Here is a 24,889-nt window from a genome sequence, read left to right on the forward strand (position 1 = left end):
TCTGCATTAGCCTCTTAATCGTCTTCCATTTCTCCCTAAATCATTGTTTCCATGTTTGCGTTGTTGACTCATCATTAATCCACATCTCTCCTGCATGTCCCAGTGAATCATGAGCGGCATGTTTTCTGTTCCATACCCACACACACTCCATCTCTTTATTTGTCTTGCATGCCGTGCTCTCTTCTCTCCTGCCCTTTCCCTCACTTTGTGTTTCCTTCCCTTGTCTCCTTTCACTCTCCACTCCCTTCTATTAAAGCTTCCCAACTTTCTGGTCGCCTAGTGACACGCCGCTTTACAACCTGGAGCCCTGCGAGCCGCTGCCCTTCGACGTGGCGCGTTTCCGCGGCCTCACCGCCTCGCTGCTGCTGGACCTCACCTACCTCACCAGCATCCACGAGGACACCGCCGCCAAGCTCAGCGCGAGACGCCACGACAAGAAGCATCGCAGCGCCGCCTCCACCGGGCAGGAGCCGGCCGGAAACGAAGACAAGGCAGAAAACGAGGGGCACAACCGTAACGAACAAAAAGATAACAACGGAGCCTCGTCGGGGACATCTCCCAACACCGTGACCTCTGACCTGCGTGTGTCACACAGCCTGGATGAGGTGAAGGCACACGCGGCGCCCAACTCGAAGTCGGAGAGCGAGATCTCCTCCGTGGTCGTTGGGAACGAGACCCTCTTCTCCGCGGCTCCTCACACTCCTGCCGAGGGGAACAGGAAGAAAGGCCACGAGCACGGCTCCCGGGGTCACGAGACCTCGCCCTCCTCCGTCGCCACGCAGTCGGAGATCCACGCCGTGCAGCTGTCCTACCTCTACCTGGGCGCCATGAAGACCCTCAGCGCCCTGCTGAGCTGCAGCAAGTACGCCGAGCTGCTGCTGATACCAAAGGTACCGCAGAGTTCACCGAGTACAAAAGATGAATGCTCTTCAGTGGTGTGAGGAGATGCTTAAAGGGAATAGTTTAAAGGGATGTTTGTAGTGTGTTTGTAAGAGGTTCTTCTCCACGGTCAGTTTATCTCTACAGCAGCAAATCAATGTATTCCTGTTGACGTATTTTAGAGACCTGAAAGAATCAATATCAGTTAAAGTGAACGCTATATTTAGAATATTTCCACCTCTTTACCTTTCCGTCAGACAGACCTTTATGACGGGAACTGAAGCTGTTATCTATGCTCTCTTCAAAGACACCAGACTACATTCACAAAAACAGTAGTTTTTGTTATTCACTGTACACCTCATACGACAACACTTCAAAACATTTGCTTATTTATGTTCTTGCCAAGCGTTAGATAAGAATATTGACTAAATATGAAGTTGGAGCCAGCAGATGGTTAGCTTAGCTTAGCATAAAGACTGGAAAACATGAGGAAACAGCTAGCCTGGCTCTGTACTAAAGAACCTCTAAAGCACGCTATTATTACTCACTATTAGAATTGTTATATCTCATATATTAAGGCTTCATAGTTCAATGATGCTATTTAAATATATAACAATTAAACCATTACATTCTTATCAAAACACATTTGTAACTCAGCAAAACTTTTTTTTTTTTTTCATATAACTAGAAAAATTTAAACAATTAAGTATGGATCATGCATACATAATCTGTGTCAGCTGTTGTGAAACAGATCCAGGTCAAACACCAGATTCCTTCTAATCTATTCTCTCCTCTGACATCAAGGTGATTCCTGAAGCAGCTCCCAGCGGCCACAACGCCGATCTGAACGCCAGCACCGCGGGAAGCACAGCTGCCACCTCGCCCGTGTGCCAGGAGGAGGTGGAGATGCGGGCGGCTCTGCAGTTCCTCATGCGCCACATGGTGAAGCGGGCGGTGATGCGCTCCCCCATCAAGAGGGCCCTGGGCCTGGCCGACCTGGAGCGGGCGCAGGCCATGATCTACAAGCTCGTGGTGAACGGGCTGCTGGAGGAGCCCAGCGGGGAAAAGTCAAACCTGGTGAGGATACGAGGCCACGTGATGGACCTGGATCGTTTGTTAGAGCCCGGAGAGTTCTTATTATCAAAGCTCTGTGTGTCTCAGGGAATAATGTTAAGCTCTCTGCAAGTAGCTGAGGGGTTTTACTTGCCAGACAGCCAAACTTACTTGTCCAAAATGGAAAATAAAGACCTATTAGTGAATAAAATCAACAAAGACTTGAGAAAATGGACAAGAAAAATGTTATTTTACTTATGTTACTTTTTACTTTTACTTTGTTATTGTCATCTATAGTGGTTATTTGCGTAAAAAAACACTATTCAAATGATAAGATAATAAATGATTGCATATTTATTTAAATATTTGCTTTTATTAGATCATTTTTGCGGGACATTAATATATTTAATAAGCTGCTTAGAGCTAGAGTAAGGGAGTCAAACAGGTCATACTCTCTATTTTATGTTGTAAATTTTGTAAGGTTTTGTTTTTTGTTAAAAAATAGCAAAAAAAATTTTCTTTTGTTCTCCCACCGTGTTCTCCGGTTAGCTTCCTCCCACAGTCCAAAGACATGCAAGATCTAAATTTGCCCAAGATGTAGGTGTGGATGTGAGTGTGAATGGTTGTTTGTCTCTATATGTCAGCCCTGTGATAGGCTGGAGACCTGTCCAGGAAGGTTAGGTTAATTGATGACAAATTGCCCGTAATGTGAGTTTTTCCCTGCCTTCACCCATTGACAGCTGAGATCGGCTCCAGCACCCCGCGACCCTTAACTGGATAAGCGGTTACGGAAGATGGATGGATGGATGTCCCCTACATAAAGATCACATGTATTTTTCACTTTCCTGATCAGACAGCTGCACGAAGCATCCGAACACAACGTTTACTTGCCCCGGGCTAGCTTTAATATGGAGCATCTTTTTTATCTCCCCAGGGGTGAGAAGTGAACCAGAAGGGGAGGGGGAAGGCATGGAGGGCGAGCAGTTGGCTCAAACCCCGATCACAACCAGCCCCTCTGCCTCCAGCACCACCTCCTTCATGAGCTCCTCGCTGGAGGACACCACCACCGCCACCACGCCCGTCACTGACACGGAGACCGTCCCGGCCTCGGAGTCTCCGGGGGTCATGCCTCTCAGCCTCCTCAGGTCAGAACAGACGATGATGATGATAAGCCTTCTGTTTCTCATGAATGATTTAATTGACATTATTTAAATGCTTCTCTGTGATCCGACAGGCAAATGTTCTCCAGCTACCCGACTACGACGCTGGTTCCAAACCGTCGAGCTCAGACTCCTCCGGTGTCGTCTCTGCCGACCTCGCCCTCTGAGGAGGTCGGCCGCCGGCAGAGTCTCACCTCCCCCGACTCCCAACCCTCCAGACCTCAAAACAGAACGGGTACCTGTAAGTACGCCAGACTGCCATGCATGAAAACAAAGCTTGTACAGTATGTTGTTGATGTCAGCCAACGATAACTGCACAGATTTTACTTCGTTCACTGTGTTTTTGAGTGAATACAAAGTGACCTGTCAATCACAGTGTAGCCCCGCCCTAAAGCATCCCCTGCTTTATGGTCTGTTTGACTCTAAATGGAGCATCATTTACTAAATGAACATCATGCTGTATTGAAGAAGACTTGAAACTAGAGATTGAGACCATAAACTCATGTTTACAATGTTTACTGAGGGAATAAATCAAGAGAGAAGTAGAGTCATTTTCTCATAGACTTCTATACAACCAGAGGAGTCGCCCCCTGGTGGACAGGAGAGAGAATGCATGCATTGACTTCACCTCTCAGAACCGGAGGTTGCTGCCTGGTGTGAACCTTACTTTTGTTTGTTTACATCAAAACTCCACTGATTTAAACTGTGGCCTTAAAACACCTCTGTTTTGTTTTCACTGAAGCTACATTTTCCTTATAAAGTGTAATAATGTCTTCTGACATTAAAAGAGGTGCTCTATATTTCAGGCTCCACATAACACACTGTGGGAAACCCTGCAACACTCGCATGACATTTTAATTATTCTCTAAGTCTGAATTATTTATTTTTTCCATATGGGACAGCTGAGGGAATAAATAAAAGAAACAACTAGGTATAGGTTTCAAAAATACAAGCTCATTACAAAGTGCGATATTCAAACCAACATCCCAGATTTGATAATAATGTCACTGATTGTGTTGTTGTTGTTTTCTCCAGCCATGTCGGACCCCAGCAGCAGACTGTCCACGTCTCCTCCTCCTCCGGCCATCGCTGTTCCCCTGCTGGAGATGGGCTTCTCTCTGCGCCAGATCACCAAAGCTCTGGAAGCCACCGGTCAGTCTCCGCTCTCTGCTGCTTCATGCCATTTAATTCAGTGCATTGAAGCTGAATTCTTATTCTTATTCCAACACGTTAGTTAGTTTGACGTCTGCATCTCAGCAGAGCGATAGTGCCTTCTAGACCTACAACTAACGATTATTTTCATAATTTATTTATCAATAAGTTACTTTTTAGTCTATAAAAAAACTATAAGAATGTCAGAAAATTGAGGAATATGTTCATCACAATTTCCCAGATCTGAAGTTGTTTGTTAAAAAACCTTTTGATGTCATTAGAGGAAAAAAATAAATTTGGTTCAAGAAGCTGCCATAAAAAAGTATTTTAACAAACAGTCCTGATCATAACTACCAAATATTCTTTCATTTTTTGAATTTGAACCCTTAAAATGCCGGTTTGTTCACATAATGCCATCGTTGTCTAATAAAAAAACACACACAAGCAAGTGTGATTTTCTTCATAGCAACACCATTGGTTTGATGTATTTTTATTATTTCCAGTAAACCAGGAAAATAGCATCTATTTGCCCCAAACATAAAAAATGTCTCGATGGGGAAAATAGTAAAAAACTAACATTTTGAAGCCAGCGCTCCAGATTTAACGTGTGATATAATAGAATTCGTGATGTGCTGTGATGGCTGTGGGATCAAAAATTGAGATTTGGGTTTCAATGGAGACATTGATTCCCCTCAGTTTATTGTTGACTTTTTATAGGAGCTGAGGTTCAACTCCCAAAATATGAAATAAAAAAACCTCACACACTTGCAATTACTCGGCCAGAATGATAAAAAAAAAAAAAAAAAAAAAAGGCAAAACTGTCCCTAGTGATGGATAAGGGGTTAAATGTCTTGTTTTCTTTAGCCAACAAAACAACGCAAAATATTCCGTTTACAATTATTAAAACAGTTATCAAAAATGTCTGTGTTAATAGCACCTAATGCAAACAATGCAAAACAACCAGTAATATGACCGCCATCGTGTTGTATATTGAAAGGGTCCCATCCTGTTATCTCAGGCGCTCAAGGAGAAGCAGACGCTCAGAACATCACGGTGCTCGCCATGTGGATGATAGAGCACCCGGGCACGGAGGACGAGCACGACGAGCCGCTCACCAGAGGCAGCGGCGTCGGCGGCGGCGACGGGTCCGACTCGTCCTGTCCGGGAGCAACGGCGTCTTCTGGAGGCAAATCGCTGGACAGGAGTCCGTACCTGTGCTCGCCCGGAGACATCGCCAACGCAGACGGAGAGATGGAGGAGGGCTTCAGCGAGAGGTACCAGTTTGAATTCCTGTTTTCATAACAGAGGTCCTCATGAATAATGTTTTATTTATCAATTAACAAGCAGTCATGGTCAAAAAGCGTAACATGCGTAAGGAACAAACACTCCATCCTTATATCTGCCACAAAATAGCCTTTATTTTTGAGCCATTTTTGCTGCAATAACGAATGATTCAAGACATTCAAGTGAAACTTTATCTAACAGATGCACAAAATGCATAATTTGAAGTTGATAAAATGAAATTTATCGCAGTGTTTGATATCGCAATGCTCAGCATGTTGCCAAATGTTCAAAAACAGCAATAATATCGTGTCATGACTCAAGTATTGTGATAATAATAATAATAATAATAATAACTTTATTTATATAGCACCTTTTTAAAAACAGAGTTTACAAAGGCAGCAAAAGCAAGATGAAGATGAAACAATAAAAACAATCGATAGGATAAACTAAACTAAGAATTAAAATTATATAATAAGTGAGAATCAATAAAATGAATGAACATAAATAAAATAATATTAAAATGAAATAGATAAACATAAAATAGTGTATGAAAATACGATAGTAAAACCAATAATAAAACAAAACATTAAAGCGACGATATCACATAAAAGACATTCTGTAAAAATGTGTTTTAAGAAGTGATTTTAAAGAGATTACTGATTTTGCAATTCCCACCCCTAATCCTAGCTGATTATGAGTACACTTTGAGATTTGGTATTAAAATAAAAATGCTAAGACTCTCTTACAGTTACTTACTTTATATTGAATGCCGGAAAATTGTACATTTATAAAAGTATATATAACAAAGTCTGTTTTTGTGTGCCTTGTAGTCCTGAGTGTCTGGAGCAGGACAGTGCGTCGGCCTCCAGCGGCGGTCCGCTCAGAGGTCGCTCCGCCGTCGGCAGGAAACACCGCTTCGACCTCGCTGCACGCACGCTGTTAGCCCGCGCAGGTAAGAACATTCTTCATCTCTTTACCGTTCCTCACCCTTTATCTGTCCCCTCGAACATCCTCACCTCACTTTGAAACCTCCTCTCCTCCTCTCTAAGCCGGACTGTACCGCTCGGTGCAGGCTCACCACAGCCAGTCACGCCGAGAGGTCTCGACCCTCCAGCAGCAGCAGGACCCGGGCGCCCTCTACGACTTCAACCTGGACGAGGAGCTGGAGATGGACCTGGACGAGGAGACCATGGAGGCCATGTTCGGCCAGGACCTCGCCAGTGACACCGACATTCTGGGAATGTGGATCCCGGAGGTACTGGACTGGCCAACATGGGTGTGTGTGACTTTAAGCTATGTCCAGAGGGCCGCCATCACCTTTCTGCTCTTTACCCGCTCTGCATCACCTCTCACTTACAGTCAACCCTCTGAACCCCAAACAGAGTTAGGGCGTTTTTTGCTCCAGTCACATTTTACTCTCTGTAACCTTGATTTTCACTTCAATATAAAAGTCCTTCATCTCTATGGAAACATAGCAATCATGACTAGAAGTAGAGAGAAGTCAAAAATGTCTTCAGTGCAGAATAACAGTTATCATGTCGAATCATAAAAAAGAAGAAAAAAAAGAAAGTTGAATACCTTGATAATTAATTTTATAAAAATTGGAATGCACTGGAATCTATATATCCAGCATTTCTCCAATGTTGGAAAAAAAATTGAGGATCCACGTGCTATAAATATTAAGCCATTTAGATTTTTAAAACTCTCCTTCCAGCCTCTGCTCTGTGTTCTGCAGCCTGCAGTTCAGTCGAAGTTTCACAGATTTTTTGTCACGTGACTTCTGGTCTCAGACGAATCAATCATGGCTTCCTAGTTGCGCTGAGGAGCTCAGAATTAATGTATTTTACAGAATATGGTTAAGGCAAAAGGTTTTTTTTGAGGCAAGATTTTAAATGAGTAAAGAATAAAATGTTTTTGATGAAATATCACAACTTTAAGCTTTGTTTTGGCTGCGTTTTCTGAAGGAAGCATCCGTCGTAAAGATACAAATCTGATGATCATGTTTTTAACAGCTACTGGATGTGATCAACGGTGTAGTTTTGGCGATTGGTTTAAATAAGACATGCTTTTCAATCCCGCCGTTGTGTTCAGAGGGTTAACTCGTACTTTATCTGCACGCTGATACACCTGCTTTATTAAACGCTCTCTAGTTCAAGCATTCTTTTCCTAAGAGCCCCCTCACTCCACTGACCTAACTCTGGCATGGAATGAAAGACTGAACACTTTTTTAATAACAAAACGATTAATTGGCTGTTGCTTGTAACTCATCGATGCAAAGCTCTCGTTGGTTTTTGTTTCCAACACGTCATATTTGCATGGATGCTTAGCCGCTCGTCTGAACAACTCTGTCTCTCGTGTCGTGTTTGTCTTCATGTTCTTGTGTCTCCCTCTGTGATCGTACCCTCGTCCCTCGCAGCACGTATGCGAGACGGACGATCGGGACGAGGTGGTGGTGTGCGAGCTGTGCGAGGCCAACGTGGCCAACTTCAACCAGCACATGAAGAAGAGCCACCCGGGGTGCGGCCGCAGCGCCAACCGACAGGGTTACCGCAGCAACGGCTCCTACGTGGACGGCTGGTTCGGAGGGGAGTGCGGGAGCGGGAACCCTTACTACCTGCTGTGTGGAGGCTGCAGAGAGAAGTACCTGGCCATCAAGAGCAAGGCCAAAGTCCCCATCGTGGAGAGGTACGCACACACCTGAGAAAAACAAGGAAGCAAATGTTTTTTTACTTATTTATTATTCTTTACTGTGTTATTACTTATTTACTGATTTATAATACATTTCCCCACTATGGGACTAATAAAGGATTATTTTATCTTATCTTATTTGTTTCTTGGCTGTATCTCAGCATTTTGAATGTTTTTGTCACATTATGACTGATTATAACATGTATGAGCTCGCTATTGGTTTCCTAATTCTCCCTCCTTTACGCTACCTTTAGTGTTTCTGTTTTGAAAAAAAAACATCACTTCTTGAATCAACAAGAATAGCAACTGGACAGATGATCAAATTACATTTTTAAAACTTTTTTTTATCAGTAAAAGTAAAATCACATAGCCGACACGCCCCCCAATTTATGTATTTGTTTTTCAGTACACAGTATAACTTATATGATAATCAAAATATTCTAGTTTGCAAAATTCAATTAAATTAAATGACATAAAATAAAAAGGCAGTTCCTCATTCTTTTTACAATCAACACTTGCAAATGACAAGCTAGTACAAAATGTAAACAATACTTTGGTGTTTCATGCTTTAAGTTATGTGATATTCACAATAACATAACTTAAGACATTTATCATTTATAGAAGTTTTATAGTTTGATTTCTTACATCATTCTTCACCCAAGTGTTCTATAATAACATTTTAACTGACTGTCACTGTGTTATTTCTGTTTTTATTTTGTTCTACTTTGTTGTATAATTGAATTAAAACTGATCCCTTCTCATGTTATTTTATTCTCTGATGTGTTTTCAGGTATAAAGGACAGGCTCCAGACCTGCTGGGAAAACAGGACAGTGTCTATGAAGGTACAGCTTAATGTGAACACTTCAAACATGTGATATGATGACGTTTGGGTTATCTCATCTTGTTAACCAGCTTTGATTTCAAATTCTTTCTTTTAAGTTCAAAGGGTATGATTAAAATTTTGTTTCATATTTATTCTCATTTTATCTCAAGAACTTCCTCATTTCCTTCTTCATTTCCAGTGTAAATTGTAAAAAGATGTTAATTCTGTCTTTTATTTGGAATGCGTTGCGTCCGTCCATCCCGCTGCAGAGGACTGGGACATGCTGGACGTGGACGAAGACGAGAAGCTGACGGGAGAGGAGGAGTTCGAGCTCTTGGCCGGGCCGTTGGGTCTCAGCGAGCGCAGGATCGTCCCCGAGGCCGTCCAGTTCCCCGACAGCGACCCGCTGGGGGCCTCCATCGCCATGGTGACGGCCAGCAACAGCATGGAGGAGACGCTGCTGCAGATAGGTGAGGACCAGATCCCATCACAGCAACATGTTTAAGGATATCAAACTGAAGTGAAGCCTCAGCAGTAAAGAGAGTGTGTGTTTGTTTATGTGTTCAGGCTGTCAGACCTCGGTGGATAAGAGTTCGTCGGGCAGAGTGACCCTCGGCGAGCAGGCCGCCGCCCTCCAGAACCCCCACGACCGGGTGATGGCGCTGAGGAGGGTGACGGCCGCAGCCCAGGTGCTGCTGGCCCGGACCATGGTGATGAGAGCCCTGTCCCTGCTGTCCGTCAGGTAATCTCACCAACACAAGGACGGGATGACACGTAACTTTGGAACAAATCTTCATGGGTTAAAAACTTCCTGTAATCTCACAGACTTCGATCATTTGAGTTAAAAAATCACCAGTTCTTTAATTAGTAAAATATTAACAAAACAAATACATAAGCTGTCTAGCTATTTATACCATAAAGCCACTATATTGTCGTATAAAAAAAACAACAATTAAACAACATACTGTCAGCCATTATAATATTTTCAAGCATCCCCTGCTTTATGGTCTGTTTGACTCTAAATGGAGCATCATTTACTAAATGAACATCATGCTGTATTGAAGAAGACTTGAAACTAGAGATTGAGACCATAAACTCATGTTTACAATGTTTACTGAGGGAATAAATCAAGAGAGAAGTAGAGTCATTTTCTCATAGACTTCTATACAACCAGAGGAGTCGCCCCCTGGTGGACAGCAGAGAGAATGCAGCTTTAAGACATGAAGCATTCACTTCACTTTTTCAGAACTGGAGGTTGCCGCCTCACTGGGACCCTAAAAATGTCCTTGACGGTTAGATGAAAGCAGGTTTCTGTCTGTTATGTGATAAATTACAAATTACTTCTCTCCCTCCTCCACCCTCCCCCTCCCCCCTCTCCCTCCTCCACCCTCCCTTCCCTCTCACACAGCGGTTCTAGCTGCAGCCTTGCAGCCGGTCTGGAGTCTCTGGGTTTAACCGACATCAGGACTCTGGTCAGGCTGATGTGTCTGGCAGCAGCGGGCCGAGCCGGTCTTTCCACCAGTCCTACGTCGGGCTCCGGTCATTCTGAAAGGCCCCGCGGGGCCACCAAGGCCAGCAAACCCATCTCCTGTCTGGCTTACCTCAGCACCGCCGTGGGCTGCTTGGCCTCCAACAGTCCCAACGCCGCCAAGCTGCTGGTGCAGCTCTGCACTCAGGTACTACATGTTACTCAACATCCTGGTTCTTCTCATGTCACATCTAATGATTTAACAGATCAAATGTGTTTTATGTGTCTCAGACATGCAGCTAATCGATTATTGACAACTGTATAAATACTCAACATATAACACAAGAATCATTTCTTCTCCAGAACCTGATCTCTGCAGCGACCGGCATGAACCTGACGACGGTGGACGACCCCATCCAGAGGAAGTTCCTGCCCAGCTTCCTGCGCGGCGTTGCCGAGGAGAACAAGCTCGTCACCTCCCCGAACTTCGTGGTCACTCAGGCTCTGGTGGCCCTGCTGGCGGATAAAGGGGCCCGACTCAGACCTGCGTACGACAAGGCCGACATGGAGAAAAGAGGTTTGTAGACTCGGAGGAGCTGGAGATATAAAGAAGCTGGAGTTCAATGTCATCCAGTCGTCTTGTCTCATTGGGCTCAGAGTTAACCATATTTCATATTAGTAGTTTTTTTCTTGCATTTTTCCATTTTTTTCTGATATAAGAGTAATTACGCACACTGCACATTGCACTGCCTTCATTATTTCAGCCACATTTCATACTTTTATCTTTCAGCCATGTGTCAAAATGACTTGCAATTTCTCTTAAAGGGACAGTTCACTCCAAAAACAACAAAAAACACATATCTTTCTTTGCCTTTTTCTCTTTTTTTTTTTTTTTTTTACCTGTAGTGCTATTTATAAATCTAGACTGTTTTAGTGAGAGTTAATTTTGGAGAAATCGGCCGTAGAGAATTTACATTTGAAACCATGTCTCTTTCTAGAAGTCATGACCCGGTTACTCAAGATAATCCACAGACCTTTTTGTGAGTAGTTTCATGTAGGAACTATTTTCTTTATACCGAACTACCCCCGACAGCTGTATCACCTCTCAGAAGGAAAGCGTGCATCTCTACTGGACACTGCTACCTCTCCTAGCACCACATAGCTAGCTAACGTTACAGCTCAGATGAGGAGGACGCCGTTAATGTTTACATCTCGTCCATTAGTGGTCGCACACTTCCTTCTGTGGCGATACAAATGGAGCATTTTGTTCGGTAGAAGATAGAAGAAGATAGTTCCTACATGAAACTGATTTATGGACAGAGACATTGCTATTTAGTTTTTCAAATGTATTTTTGGTGCTTTGAACACCACAAGCCGAGTGACCTCTAGTTCCATTGTATTGGAGAGAAAGCAGACATCTCTATTGCAGATATATCAAACTCTCTGCAGCCCACACAAATACAATTTAGACTGATAAATAGGACAAAAGGTAGGAGAAAAATATCTATTTTTGTGATATGATTTCTGGGTGAACTATCCCTGCAAGACAACATCGCTGCATTCTATTTATTCTATCCATCATGTGTTTTTTTTATTTTTATTTGGTATTTTAATCATCTCATAATTGTATATTTCATCAGTAATGTCTTTCATCCACACATGACTCCTGTGCCAGCTTGTTTCTCTCTCTTCATTTGGGTCACTCTTCTGTGCCATTTGTGTTTTTTTGTGTTTGTTTTTGTTTGCTTCTCTCACTCACCGGGCCATCCTGTCACCTTCTTTTCCGTGTCGAGCAGGTCTAATTGCGCATTTGTATGCCCATCCTTCCCATAATTCCTCCGCTGTAGGGCCTCTGGAGCTGGCCAACGCTCTGGCGGCCTGTTGCCTGTCCTCCCGGCTCTCCTCGCAGCACCGCCAGTGGGCCGCCCAGCAGCTGGTCCGCACGCTGGCCGCACACGACCGCGACAACAACCACAGCCGGCCGCAGACCTTCGCCGACATGGCGGGGGATCTGCGGAAGTGCTCCTACATCAAGCTGGAGGCTCACCAGAGCAGGGTGAGTCAAAATGGGATCAGGAGTGTTCCTCTGTCTAAAATATTTAAATATATAAACTGTTTGGTGTTAAATAAAGTCTGTTTCTCTCAGGTCATCACGTGTGGTTGGTGCAGTAAGAAAGGCCTGTTGGCTACGAGTGGAAACGACGGGACGGTGAGGATGTGGAACGTCACCAAGAACCAGTACACCCTCCAGCAGACCTGCATCTTCAACAAGGAGTAAGGCTTTCTGAAAAATCCCCATGTTCCACCTGCTCATACCTCAGTGTGTTCATGAAACCAGAGGTGCATTTGGAGGGAAACGCTGCAGTACAGCTCTGGTATCATAGAACTGATCAAAACATATTCTTTCTCCTGCAGCTACAGCATGTTTTATAGGTTTTTTTTGTTCAACCCTCTGAACCTCATGCACTTTCGGGGAGTTTCTTTGTCACATTTTCTTTCCGTGGCCTTGATTTCACTGCAATATAAAGGTCCTGCACCTCTATGTAAACAGAACAATCATGACTAGAAGTAGAGATAACTCAAACATTTTTGTTTGTGTAATAGAACACAGTTAAAATGCCATGAATCATTAAAAAGAAGAAAATACAAGTTGAATGGCTTCCTAGTTGCACTGAGGAGCTCAAAATGTAATGTTTTTTTACAGAATCTGGTTACTTCACCTGGTTTATTTGGGGCGAAATTTTAAATGGGACATAAATAGTAGAATAAATGTTTATAATGACACATCACAATTCTTAGCGTTGTTTTTGCTGCTTTTTCTGACAAATTACTTCATCACACATGATGTGTTCAATGACAAAGTTGAACATCTGACGATAATGTTGTTTTTAACAGCTTCTGGCTTCGATTAACGGTGTATTTTGGCGATTGTTTAAAGAACCTTCCCTAATTCAAATAAATGCCGTTCCGTCGATGTGTGTAAATACACAAAGACACATTTCACGTAACTTTATAAGGTGATAATATGTCAGATGTTTTTATTTTCGGCTGCCAACAGGTGTAATGCAGCTTTAAGTTTTGGTCTCATTTGTGTTATATTGTGTTGTCTCTCATCAGTGACGGCTCTTCGGAGGACGGGATGTCCGGTCTGGGGTCTCCCAGCGACCCTTGCATGTCTCCTCTGGCTTGGAGCGTCACTGGAAAATACCTGGCGTCCGCCATGGAGAAAATGGTCAACATCTGGCAGGTTAATGGTAAGCTTTTATATGTTTTACCAGCTCCTCTGGGTTCTTCGCTCTGTTTTCATTTTATTAGACCCGTGTGTTAATGATAAGCTCCATTTGTGTTGTTTTGAAAAGCAGTTTAATTTTAAAACGTGTTGAGTGGCCTCGGCGTGTGTCGCCGGTGTGTGAGGTCAACAGAATAAGAACGAGACGGCGTTAAGATTTCATCGCCCCTGTTAAAAATAGATGCTCTGGATTTGATCCAATCATTATTTCTGGCGCCCTGCAGCACCAACCATCTGTCCTCGGCAACTTTCAGTCGCCTCCAGGACCGACGTCCACGATTCCTATCAGCTTTCATGAGCACATTTTCACTATTCTGCCTTTTTAAATGCGACTCTGTATGTCATTAACATCTTTCTCTGGTTCATGGTTGAGCTGTTAGTTTAAGCCACAGTCCATTAAACACCTTAATATAGTTTAAAGCTGCTTCCATAGGAAAGTGTGAACATACTGAACTGTTGAAAAGTCTGGAATCAGCTGTTATATTGAAGTTTTTCGTCTTATTTTAACAGAAATAAAAACAGTTTAATCTCATTGCTTTGTGAGTCTTGACTCACAAAAAGCATTTAACCTTTTAAAGTTAAATGCATCAATCTTGTGCACTTTAGAGACAAATAAAGACGCTTAATCTGTGAAGAACTTTGTGTTCTTGTTCTAGCAGAGGTGCAATGTGACATTTAAGCTACTTAAATACTCTACTTAAGTAGACATTTTGGTACTCATACCTGAATATTTCCATTTTATGTTACTATGTATACTTCTAGTCCTCTACATCGAAGAGAAAATATTACACTTTTGACTTCACTACATTTATTAAACAATATTAGTTACTAGTTAGGCTACTTTGCAGATTCAGACTCCCAATACAAAATATAAATCAACTATTAAACTATGATGTATCATTAAGTATTTTATGCCTAATTAGAAGTATGTAAAGTATCTAAAATTAACTCCACCTTTACCAGCTGCAACATTATCGTGATGAATACATAAATTATTATAATCCAATGATGTAGGCCTACTGTTAATATATTAAAATATAAGACAAAATGTAACTTAGATCCATCTCATACTATAACTACGATTCACAATAAGTACTATATATAATACAAACAGTGTTCCTGGAGAAGCAAATACAGACGCAGGTACAAAACCAAATATTATCTATTAGTAAAGAGGACTTTCTACAAAATAAAAGAGGACTTTCTACAAAATAAAAGCATGAAAGACCATTCAGTCCTCTCAGACATCAGACTGGACACAATCCAGTTTTGTGGCAGCAGATTACAAATGTTTGAACGTTAAATTTAAATTCTCTGACTGATATAAATCTCCACACTGACCTTTGACCTCCTCTCCTCTAAAGGTGGTAAGGGCCTCTTGGACGTGCAGCCTCACTGGGTGTCGGCGCTGGCTTGGCCCAAAGAGGAGGCAGAGTCCCTGTGGTGCGGAGAACCCAAAGACATGCTGCTGGTGGGACGGATGGACGGATCTCTGGGCCTCATCGAGGTTCTGGACGGCTCCAGTATGCACCGCACCGAGCTGGAGCACTGCTACAGGAAAGACGGTACGGACCAGTTATTCCTGTGTGTTCGTAGTGGTGATATTATTTTACTAATGTCAGATATTAACGCGCTTCCTTCCTCTCTCAGTGGCCGTGATGCACATAGCCTGGTACAGTGAGAACAAGCCGTTCGCTGTCGGCTACGCAGACGGAAAGCTGCTGATCGGATCCAAAGAGCCGTTAGAGAAAGGAGCCATCGTGGTCATCGATGCTCACAAGGTAAACCATTTCTACTTGTCTCTACTTTACTACTTTTCTACTTTATTACTTTATTACTCCCAGCAGAGATAATGTTAACTGCAATGTTTAATTTGGTTGAAATAAATTTGTTTGTCATTTAAATATATATTTTTTTCACTTCTTATACACTTAATTTGTTTTATTTGTTATCCGTATTTTTACTCTTGTACTTAATCTTTGTTGTTGTATTTTACTTTTTCAATTTTAGTTGAATTTTTTTTTTGATTTATTTACCTTACTCTTATTGCTATTGTATATTTTGCAATGATGTCATTATAATTTTTTTACACTTAATAATTTTTTTACTATTGTTAATATATGTTTATATTTTTATTCTATTGTTTTTTACTATTCTTCTGTTGTAATCTTTAAAGAAACTCTGGCACAAGATTTTCCTTGGGGATTAATAAAGTTCTATCTAATCTTATTTTATCTTTAGTTCGCGAAATATGGTTAGAATTTAGTCCACTAAAATCTAACAAGTTCAGTTTAAGTGTGTTACTTTATTTAAGGGTTTCCAAACACTTTAAATACTCCTGATAGAAACATCTATTAACCTGCTATTATAGAATGGTATTAAGGTTATACTGTACGAAACAGACACAGGTTTATCAGTTGTGATATGAAACATGTCCTTAAATATCTTTAAATCAGATACATAAAAAAACAAGTCTCATAAAGAAACAACAATATAACCTTTTATCCACAAAAGACCAAAAGTTAAATGCGTCTGGTTCACTTTGAGAGCAAAATTATGAGGCTCGATGTATAAAGAACTTTGTGCTCTAGTACATTATTTAATCATAAAGACTTTGGTTGTTAGATATGAATAGTGATGACATGGCAAAAGAGTCACAACCACACGAGAGGATCCTTCCACACTGAGCTGTCGAGATCAGTTCTGATTGGATCTCTTCCTAAATCTTCCCTTCCTCACAATCTCGTCTCCTTTTTTGATTGTTTACGAAACCCTTTTTTTGTCACGATAAATTCGATTTTCTTTGGTTATCGTCCCCTTTTCATCACTGCTCCTCAGAACTGACTCTCTCTGCGTGTTGTGTTTTGCAGGAGTCGATCACCAGTATGAAGTGGAGTCCCAACGGTCAGATCTTACTGACCTGTGCCAAAGAGGAGACGGTGAAGCTGTGGGCCAGTCCGGACTCTCACTCCGGCTCCGGCTGGCGCTGCCTGCAGAGCCTTCGACACCCGTCCCCGGTTAACGGCGTGGCCTGGTGCGGCCTGATGGGACGCGGCCCGAAGCCCCTCAGCATGTTAGCCATGTAGGTCGTCCTCAAGTACCAGTACCCGATTACACTCACTGGTTTTTTATTTGAGTTTATTTGTGGTGCAACGGGTCATAAAACTCACAGTTCGGATTGTGTCAGTGATCAGAGTCAAAGATCGCATCAGCACACAAGAAAAAATAGAGCAAATATAACGTTTAGAGTTTGCCTCTGATACTAATTACCTATAATTGATGATCCATATTGTTAGATACAGATACCTTTTGTTGTTTGATTATAGCAGCTGGTCTACAAGGATCCAGAGTATTCTATTGTTTTTGCCACCGTCCCAAAAATCATTTCAACGCTCTGAAGTCAGTAAACCATAAAAAATACTAAATGTTATACTTTTACTTTGTTATTGTAAATTATAGTGATTTTTTTATCTTCATAAAAACACACAATTCAAATGATAAGGAAATAAAATATTTGTCATTATTAGTTTTATTGATGTATTATAATCTTAGAGCTAGTGTTATGAAGTTAAACATCATAATTCATCTCTAATATTTATTTTATATTAATGTGAAAACATCTCCTTCAAACTACTGGATTTATTCTAGTTCATCACCAACACTACATTTTACAGATTACATGTGAACACATCATGATAATGTCACAATTTACCTTCAACCAATACTCATTTTCACTGAACAGAGCCTGAACGCATAACTGAACTGAACCTCTATTTGTTAGCCGTTAGCGGTGCTGCTAACGTTACTAGCTCTCCTGTTGGTTTAAACACAGATCGGTTGTTTACAATGTAACATTATCAGAGATCAGAGACTAGAAAAATACTGATGTCCTGAATGCACGTTTTACTGAATATCGGCGGATAACGATTGTCAGTGAAACGTTAATTCATACTGTCATTGTTCACGTTGAACTGTGTTATCACAGATCGATAATGGTCCGTTACACCACTTGAGTTTATGAGGTGTTCGCCTCCACACTCATGTTGCCGTCATCCTTTAAAAGAGTCCTTCAAACTCGTTCTCAACTTCGGCACAAGCATAACATATTTCCATGACAGAACACTTCCTGTGTTCAGTGTATTTTAATGGTCTGCTGTTGTTTTTTCACAGATGCTGTCAGAACGGCCAGGTGTCAGTCTGGACTGTTCCTCAAAACATCTCTAACTTCCCAGATTCCTCTTCCTCTGAGTCCGAGGGATGGTGGGAGAATGAAGCAAAACCTAAATTCATGGTACTTACACGATATTGATGTAATAATGTCAACAATGTTGCTGTTTATTTAAAATTTGTGAACATTTGGGGAATTTTGAAGGTCGTTTGTGCCTCAACTTCTAAATATTTGAATTCATTCATCACTTTATCAAGCTGTTTATTCTCTCCACACACATATAGAGTCGTAAGAGAAAACACTCTGTGTTCTTGCAGTCTTCCCGGTGGTCCGGCAATGGAGCGGCGTGTGTTTTCCAGCTGAAGGGCCACATCACCCCGGTGAGAACGCTGGCCTTCAGCCCCGACGGTCTGGCTCTGGCATCCGGAGGACTGGGAGGCCTCATGAACATCTGGTCGTTACGGGTGAGGAACTCACACAGGATGCATGCAAACACTGCAGGTAGAGGTAACACAGATGAACACACACTCATCTCACACTGTGGTTCATTGTGTGTGTGTTTTTTTCTAACAGGATGGGTCGGTGCTCCAGTCGGTTGTAGCCGGTTCAGGTGCGATCCAGAATATTGTCTGGATCCCAGATGTGGGTGTCGCCGTCTGCTCCAACAGGTCCAAGGTACCACATCCTTACCGGATCTGTATTCCGACTCCCTGTGTTTCTAGCTGCATGACTGAAATAAGATGATTATTTATTTACTCTCTGGTCTGCTTCATTTTCCAGGACGTGCTGGTCGTGAACTGCTCCAAAGAGTTCATGGCGTCCAACCATGTGCTGGCCACGTGTCGCACAGCTCTGAAGAAGCAGGGGGTGGTCGGCCTCAACATGGCGCCCTGCATGAGGGCCTTCCTGGAGAGACTTCCTGTCATGCTGCAGGAGCAGTACGCCTACGAGAAGGTACACACACATTTAATACGTATCTAAAGCCTCGTTCACATCCAGGGATATTAATGTGACAATCTCTCAGGCATTGCTTGTGGTGTTCATTATTCACACATGCACAAGATGCACAGCATTCCCATTTTGCACCTTTTCACACATGTCATGGCAATGCTGGTCGTGATGGGACGAGGGAGTCCAGCAGATGGCATTAATGCAACACTTATGGATTTTATCTGCCATAAAACTCAACAACAGTTTAATAATATTTAGATATTTCTCAGACATTTTTCACATATTTTGGACTGAGTTCACAATTTTTTTTCCACATATTTTACTAATAATTTTCTGATATTTTTTTGAACATTTTTCACATACTCATGGGACATCTTTCTGATGTTTTCCACATTTTTCACATATTTTATTTAACATATTTTACAAATAATATTAGGATATTTCTCTGACATTTTTCACACATTTGTTTCACATATTATCTCATAATTTCTGGAATTATTTTTGATATTTTTTCACATCACTTGAGTTCTCCGTTCTCCATCATTGCCAGTTGTAGCTGATGTTTCCTTTTTTCTCCTCCACCTCCAGCCCCACGTGGTGTGTGGTGAGCAGCTGGTCCACAGCCCCTACATGCAGTGCCTAGCCTCCCTGGCCGTGGGGCTCCACCTGGACCAGCTCCTGTGTCGCCCCCCTGTGCCGCCCAGCCTCCGACACTGCCCTCCGGAGTCTGGTTTAGCCGTCTGGTGTGCCAGCGAGTGGGCCTGGTTGGACTGCTTCTCTACAACGGTGAAGGCGGCCGAGGCCCTCGCTCGAGGCGCCAACTTCTCCGAGTCGTTCTCCGTTCCCGACCTGGAGCCGGTGCCCAAAGACGAGATGGCTCTGCTCATGGTGAGGCAGGCTGCTGCATGCTTTAACTGTTCGTTATCTAATTAACACCTACTGTTGCATATAATAACAGTGTTCAACTCTGGTTTTCCAGGACAACAGCAAATGGGTGTCTGGTATGGATGAACAGATCATGTCCTGGGCCACCTCCAGACCAGAGGTAATTTGATCGAGACCCAGATTAGCTTTAATAAATGGTTTGTTTGCTTACTCACAGACTGTGACGATAATAATATTTATTTATTTTTTTAACGTGTGTGTGTGTTTGCAGGACTGGCACCTCGGGGGGAAGTGTGACGTGTTTCTGTGGGGTGCAGGGAGACACGGCCAGCTGGCAGAGGCCGGCAGAAACATCCTGGTTCCCACAACCGCCCCGTCCTTTTCTCAGGCTCAACAGGTACAAACACACACATGTCACGTCTTTGTTATATATATTTATATTTATACTTAACTGGAAAACAAGTACAGTGGAAACTGCTTCTAGTGATCTATAAGCTTTGGACAGAATCATTCCTATACAACTGCTTTTAAAATAATAATATTTAATTTATTTATTTGGCATTTTTAAACAAATCAAATATGATCCCGAACCCAAGAGGTAAAATAATTACTAATAGTGATCAAGTAGTTCTTTAACAGTGTTTATTTGGGGTATTTTCATTCTTGACAACATTTATTTCTTTGTTTATTTATGTGTAATATGTTTGACTTTACTTTATAATCTGGCACTATAAGATGCATTTTTTTTGCCTTTAGAAAGAAGAACACGTTTAAAGAATCACATTGTGCTTGTGGGATCCAGTGTTTGGGACGACAGATAAAAAGCATGTTTGTTAATTGTTGTTGTTTGTCACTTGGGAATCCCCAAACTTTATGTAAATGTTATATCGAATCATTGGAGTTCCTCTTTGAGTTAAGGGATTTAAAATGTTTTAATCAAACGGCAAATATTTCCTCTGACATGTTTAGTCGGTTCTTTACCAGCTTTAAAATATGACCCCTGTTGTTATCTACTGTCTTATAATGTGATTTTGTTTATCTGTAGTTTTCCGGCAGCATTTCTTCGGTGTTTATTCCCTGCATCCGTTTCCTCTGTGTTTCCTTCCTCCAGGTGGTCTGCGGTCAGAACTGCACCTTTGTGATTCAGCCCAACGGGACGGTGTTGGCCTGTGGAGAGGGCAGCTACGGCCGTCTGGGTCAGGGCAACTCTGACGACCTCCACGTCCTCACCGTCGTCTCCGCTCTGCAAGGTGGAGCTGAAATATCACACACACACACACACACACACACACACACACACACACTCACACTCACTCACACACACACACACACACACACTTTAGAGGATGGATATATATCGCTGGAATAACTGATTCATAAATGTGTTTTGTTTGAGAGTAAGACCTGCTCAACTGTGTCTTTTGATGACAGCTGGAGTTAAATAGCTTTTTATCATATCTGAATCATCGGAACCAGCTATTCGACCCAGTCATGCACTGGGAAATGTATCAAAACCAGCCGTCAAACTCCTGTTATGAACAGTGAAGCCGACGTGGAAGTGTCTTTAACCTGCATTCTCTCTCCTGTCCACCAGGGGGCGACTCCTCTGGTTGTATAGAAGTCTATGAGAAAATGACTCTACTTCTCTCTTGATTTATTCCCTCAGTAAACATTGTAAACATGAGTTTATGGTCTCAATCTCTAGTTTCAAGTCTTCTTCAATACAGCATGATGTTCATTTAGTAAATGATGCTCCATTTAGAGTCAAACACACCATAAAGCAGGGGATGCTTTAGGGCGGGGCTACACTCTGATTGACAGGTCTGTGTCACAGCGTTGTCTGTGTTTTCGACTTACAACTTTGACCCTTTCACAGTGTGTTTTCACTTCAAGAGAGTTAAATGTAACTTTTTGGTCTCCTAAAAATGTTTTATTCCGCTTCATTAGCTCCACCTTTAGTGTTTTGTGCCATTGAGACGACTATGTCCACTTCTTTTATACAGTTTATGAACAAAACATCCTCCTACTGTAACATTCAACATGATTAGAAGTGGAGGGATGAATGTGAAAGAGAAATTAGCTATATGTTAAAATATGCTGCATCAAAGTTGATCCACATAAAGTCCCTGTCATTCTGACCTCGCTGTCGTCTCTCTGCCCTCTCAGGTTTTGTTGTGACTCAGCTGGTGACGTCATGCGGCAGCGACGGTCACTCCATGGCTCTGACGGAGAGCGGGGAGGTGTTCAGCTGGGGCGACGGAGACTACGGCAAGCTGGGCCACGGGAACAGCGACCGCCAGCGCCGCCCGAGACAGATCGAAGCGCTGCAGGGGGAGGAGGTGGTGCAGGTCAGTACTAGCTCAACGGGGTCATAATAGTGATATTTAGTGTCTGGTTGGTTTCACAATCTGCTTCACTTTGCTCTTCTTTATTTTTTTAGATGTCCTGTGGGTTCAAACACTCGGCAGTGGTAACAGCTGATGGGAAGCTTTTCACATTTGGAAACGGTGATTACGGCAGACTGGGTTTGGGAAACACCTCGAACAAGAAGCTTCCAGAGAAGGTCACCGCTCTGGAGGGATACCAAGTCGGACAGGTAGGACAGAAGAGTAAAAGGACTTAGTAGTGGTGCAACGGATCATAAAACTCAGGGTTCAGATCGGATCAGCACAAAAGAAAAAAGTAGCAAATATAACTTTTAGATCTCTGATCACATTTCTTCCTCTAACTGATCATGTATGATCCCTTTGTTGTTTGATTATAGCAGCTGGTCTACAAAGCTCTGTCCCAAAAATCATTTCAACCGCTCAAAAGTCAGTAAACCATTAAAAATTCAGATGTTATAGTAATTTATCGTGTTATTTTTTTCTCCTTACTAGCTCTCCTGTTGGTTTAAACACAGATTGGTTGTTTACAATGTAACATTATCAGAGATCAGAGACTAGAGAAGCATAAATGACGTCCTGATCTCATATTTTACTGAATATTGGAGGATAACGATCGTCAGTAAAACTTTATTTACACTGTGATGGTTAACATTACACGGGTCACCGTTTGACAATGATCCGTTGCACCACTAGAACTTACAAAGGGGCAAAGTTTGCGTTTATTTAACATTTTCTAAGATGCGGAGTTTGTATGCCACATGTTCACATTTGTATTTAGTTGTTCTGACATCTGAAACACTTTGAAGGTTTAGTAAAAACACTCAGTAGATGAGTTCATGTTTCCATGTGCTTCCCTTCTCAGGTGGCTTGTGGTTTGAACCACACTTTGGTCGTCTCTGCTGACGGGACGATGGTTTGGGCTTTTGGTGACGGAGACTACGGAAAACTGGGACTCGGCAATTCAACGGCCAAGTCCTCACCTCAGGTAGGAGCTGTGGCTTTGTGGAGCTGTACCCAACGGCATTGTGTTACATTCAAAGCTTCTATTGAGCTGTAAAAACATGATGTTCACCAACAAAAATGATCATTTATGAAGTGAATGTAATGAAGGTTCATTTAGAGTCCTTGATTCCGTAGAAAGTGGACGTGTTGTGTGGAATCGGCATCAACAAAGTGGCGTGTGGAACCCAGTTCTCTGTGGCTTTAACCAAAGACGGCCAAGTTTTCACTTTTGGCCAAGGTACTGTGAAATTCTCTTTCCTCCCCAACTTTTCCTTTATATGATATGATAATAATATGATAAAATGATTAATATATCATTAGGAAAGAAATCAACAGTTATTTTGATATCAGTTTATTCATTTATCAGGCAAATTAGTGAAATATTTCCAGCTTTTCATCTAACGTTTGGCTTTGTGACATTTAGTTATTTCACTTTTTTCTGATGTTTTATAGACTAAATAATGAATTGAGAAGAATAACCAGCAAATTAATCAAAATTGAAAGTAGTTGTAGGTCAAGTACTGATAAATACTGTGTTCATAGTTACATTTGAGTAACTTAATATGGTATTTATATGAAACCTTTTGCTGTAAACGAGTCATAATTGCAGTATTTTCACAATAAAGGTCAGATTTAGATCATTTGCATTGTTTTTATTTATATATTATTTTTCTTCCTCTGATCACAGACCGCCTGATCGGCTTACCAGAAGGCCGAGCCAGGAACCACAACCGGCCCCAGCAGGTCCCGGCTCTGTCGGGGATCCACATCCAGGATGTGGCCGTCGGAGCCGAACACACTCTGGTGCTCTCCTCCACGGGAGACGTTTACACCTGGGGCAGCAACTCAGAGGGACAGGTAACCTCCTGAACACACACATGAACACACACAAACACACACACACACATATATACACACACACACACACAAACACACACACACACATATATACACACACTCACACACCGAACCCCACATGAAAGGTCGTCAGTCAGTCTGGAGGATTTTAATGTGAAAACAAATTGTCATTAATGCTTTTTATAGCCTTCTATAGTAGTGGTGTAACGGACTGTTGTAGATCCATGATCTATACGGATCCGCCCTTAAGGTTAGGCACTCATGTAAACCTCTGATTAATGACACAGTTAAACGTTAACCATCACAGTGTAAATAAAGTTTTACTGACGATCGTTATCCTCCAATATTCAGTAAAACATGAGATCAGGACTTCATTTATGCTTTTCTAGTCTCTGATCTCTGATAATGTTACAATGTAAACAACCAACCTGTGTTTAAACCAACAGGAGAGCTAGTAACGTTAGCAGCACCGCTGATGATGTTGAGATATTCCTTTCATTATTTCTCGTGACTTTGATCTCTCTCTTTTGTTGTGCAGCTCGGTCTGGGCCACACCAACCACGTCAGAGAGCCAACGGTGGCCACGGTGCTGCAGGGAAAAAACATCCACCAGATCTCTGCCGGACGCTGCCACAGCGCCGCCTGGTCGGCTCCCTCGGTACCGCCACGAGCTCCAGGTTAGACACACACACACACACTCACACACACACACACACACACACACACACACACAATCCCTCTCACCCTCTCCACACACACACACACACACTCTGACACACACGCACACACACATCATACACACATATACACAATATTTTATTTTTATTTTACACACACACTC

The 24,889-nt window shown here is 42.2% G+C and overlaps 1 protein-coding gene across 1 annotated transcript in view; it reads left to right on the forward strand.

The window, feature by feature from the left end:
- The window catches only part of herc1 (HECT and RLD domain containing E3 ubiquitin protein ligase family member 1), a 70,711-nt gene that overhangs the window by 35,898 nt on the left and 9,924 nt on the right, over positions 1-24,889 (forward strand). Inside the window, 34 exon segments of the mRNA XM_054616204.1 lie at positions 257-890; positions 1,684-1,990; positions 2,867-3,077; positions 3,167-3,333; positions 4,128-4,244; positions 5,263-5,518; positions 6,359-6,480; positions 6,578-6,804; positions 7,945-8,213; positions 9,007-9,059; positions 9,310-9,510; positions 9,608-9,782; positions 10,449-10,716; positions 10,872-11,085; positions 12,356-12,564; positions 12,655-12,782; positions 13,626-13,762; positions 15,162-15,362; positions 15,448-15,578; positions 16,668-16,879; positions 17,968-18,088; positions 18,250-18,429; positions 18,539-18,640; positions 18,746-18,919; positions 19,505-19,804; positions 19,896-19,961; positions 20,073-20,198; positions 20,913-21,051; positions 21,968-22,149; positions 22,242-22,397; positions 23,051-23,173; positions 23,326-23,428; positions 23,879-24,048; positions 24,587-24,725. Coding sequence (XP_054472179.1) covers positions 257-890; positions 1,684-1,990; positions 2,867-3,077; positions 3,167-3,333; positions 4,128-4,244; positions 5,263-5,518; positions 6,359-6,480; positions 6,578-6,804; positions 7,945-8,213; positions 9,007-9,059; positions 9,310-9,510; positions 9,608-9,782; positions 10,449-10,716; positions 10,872-11,085; positions 12,356-12,564; positions 12,655-12,782; positions 13,626-13,762; positions 15,162-15,362; positions 15,448-15,578; positions 16,668-16,879; positions 17,968-18,088; positions 18,250-18,429; positions 18,539-18,640; positions 18,746-18,919; positions 19,505-19,804; positions 19,896-19,961; positions 20,073-20,198; positions 20,913-21,051; positions 21,968-22,149; positions 22,242-22,397; positions 23,051-23,173; positions 23,326-23,428; positions 23,879-24,048; positions 24,587-24,725 — 6,320 coding nt within the window.

Source organism: Anoplopoma fimbria, chromosome 2 (assembly GCF_027596085.1).
Source record: "Anoplopoma fimbria isolate UVic2021 breed Golden Eagle Sablefish chromosome 2, Afim_UVic_2022, whole genome shotgun sequence".
Lineage (NCBI taxonomy): Eukaryota > Metazoa > Chordata > Actinopteri > Perciformes > Anoplopomatidae > Anoplopoma > Anoplopoma fimbria.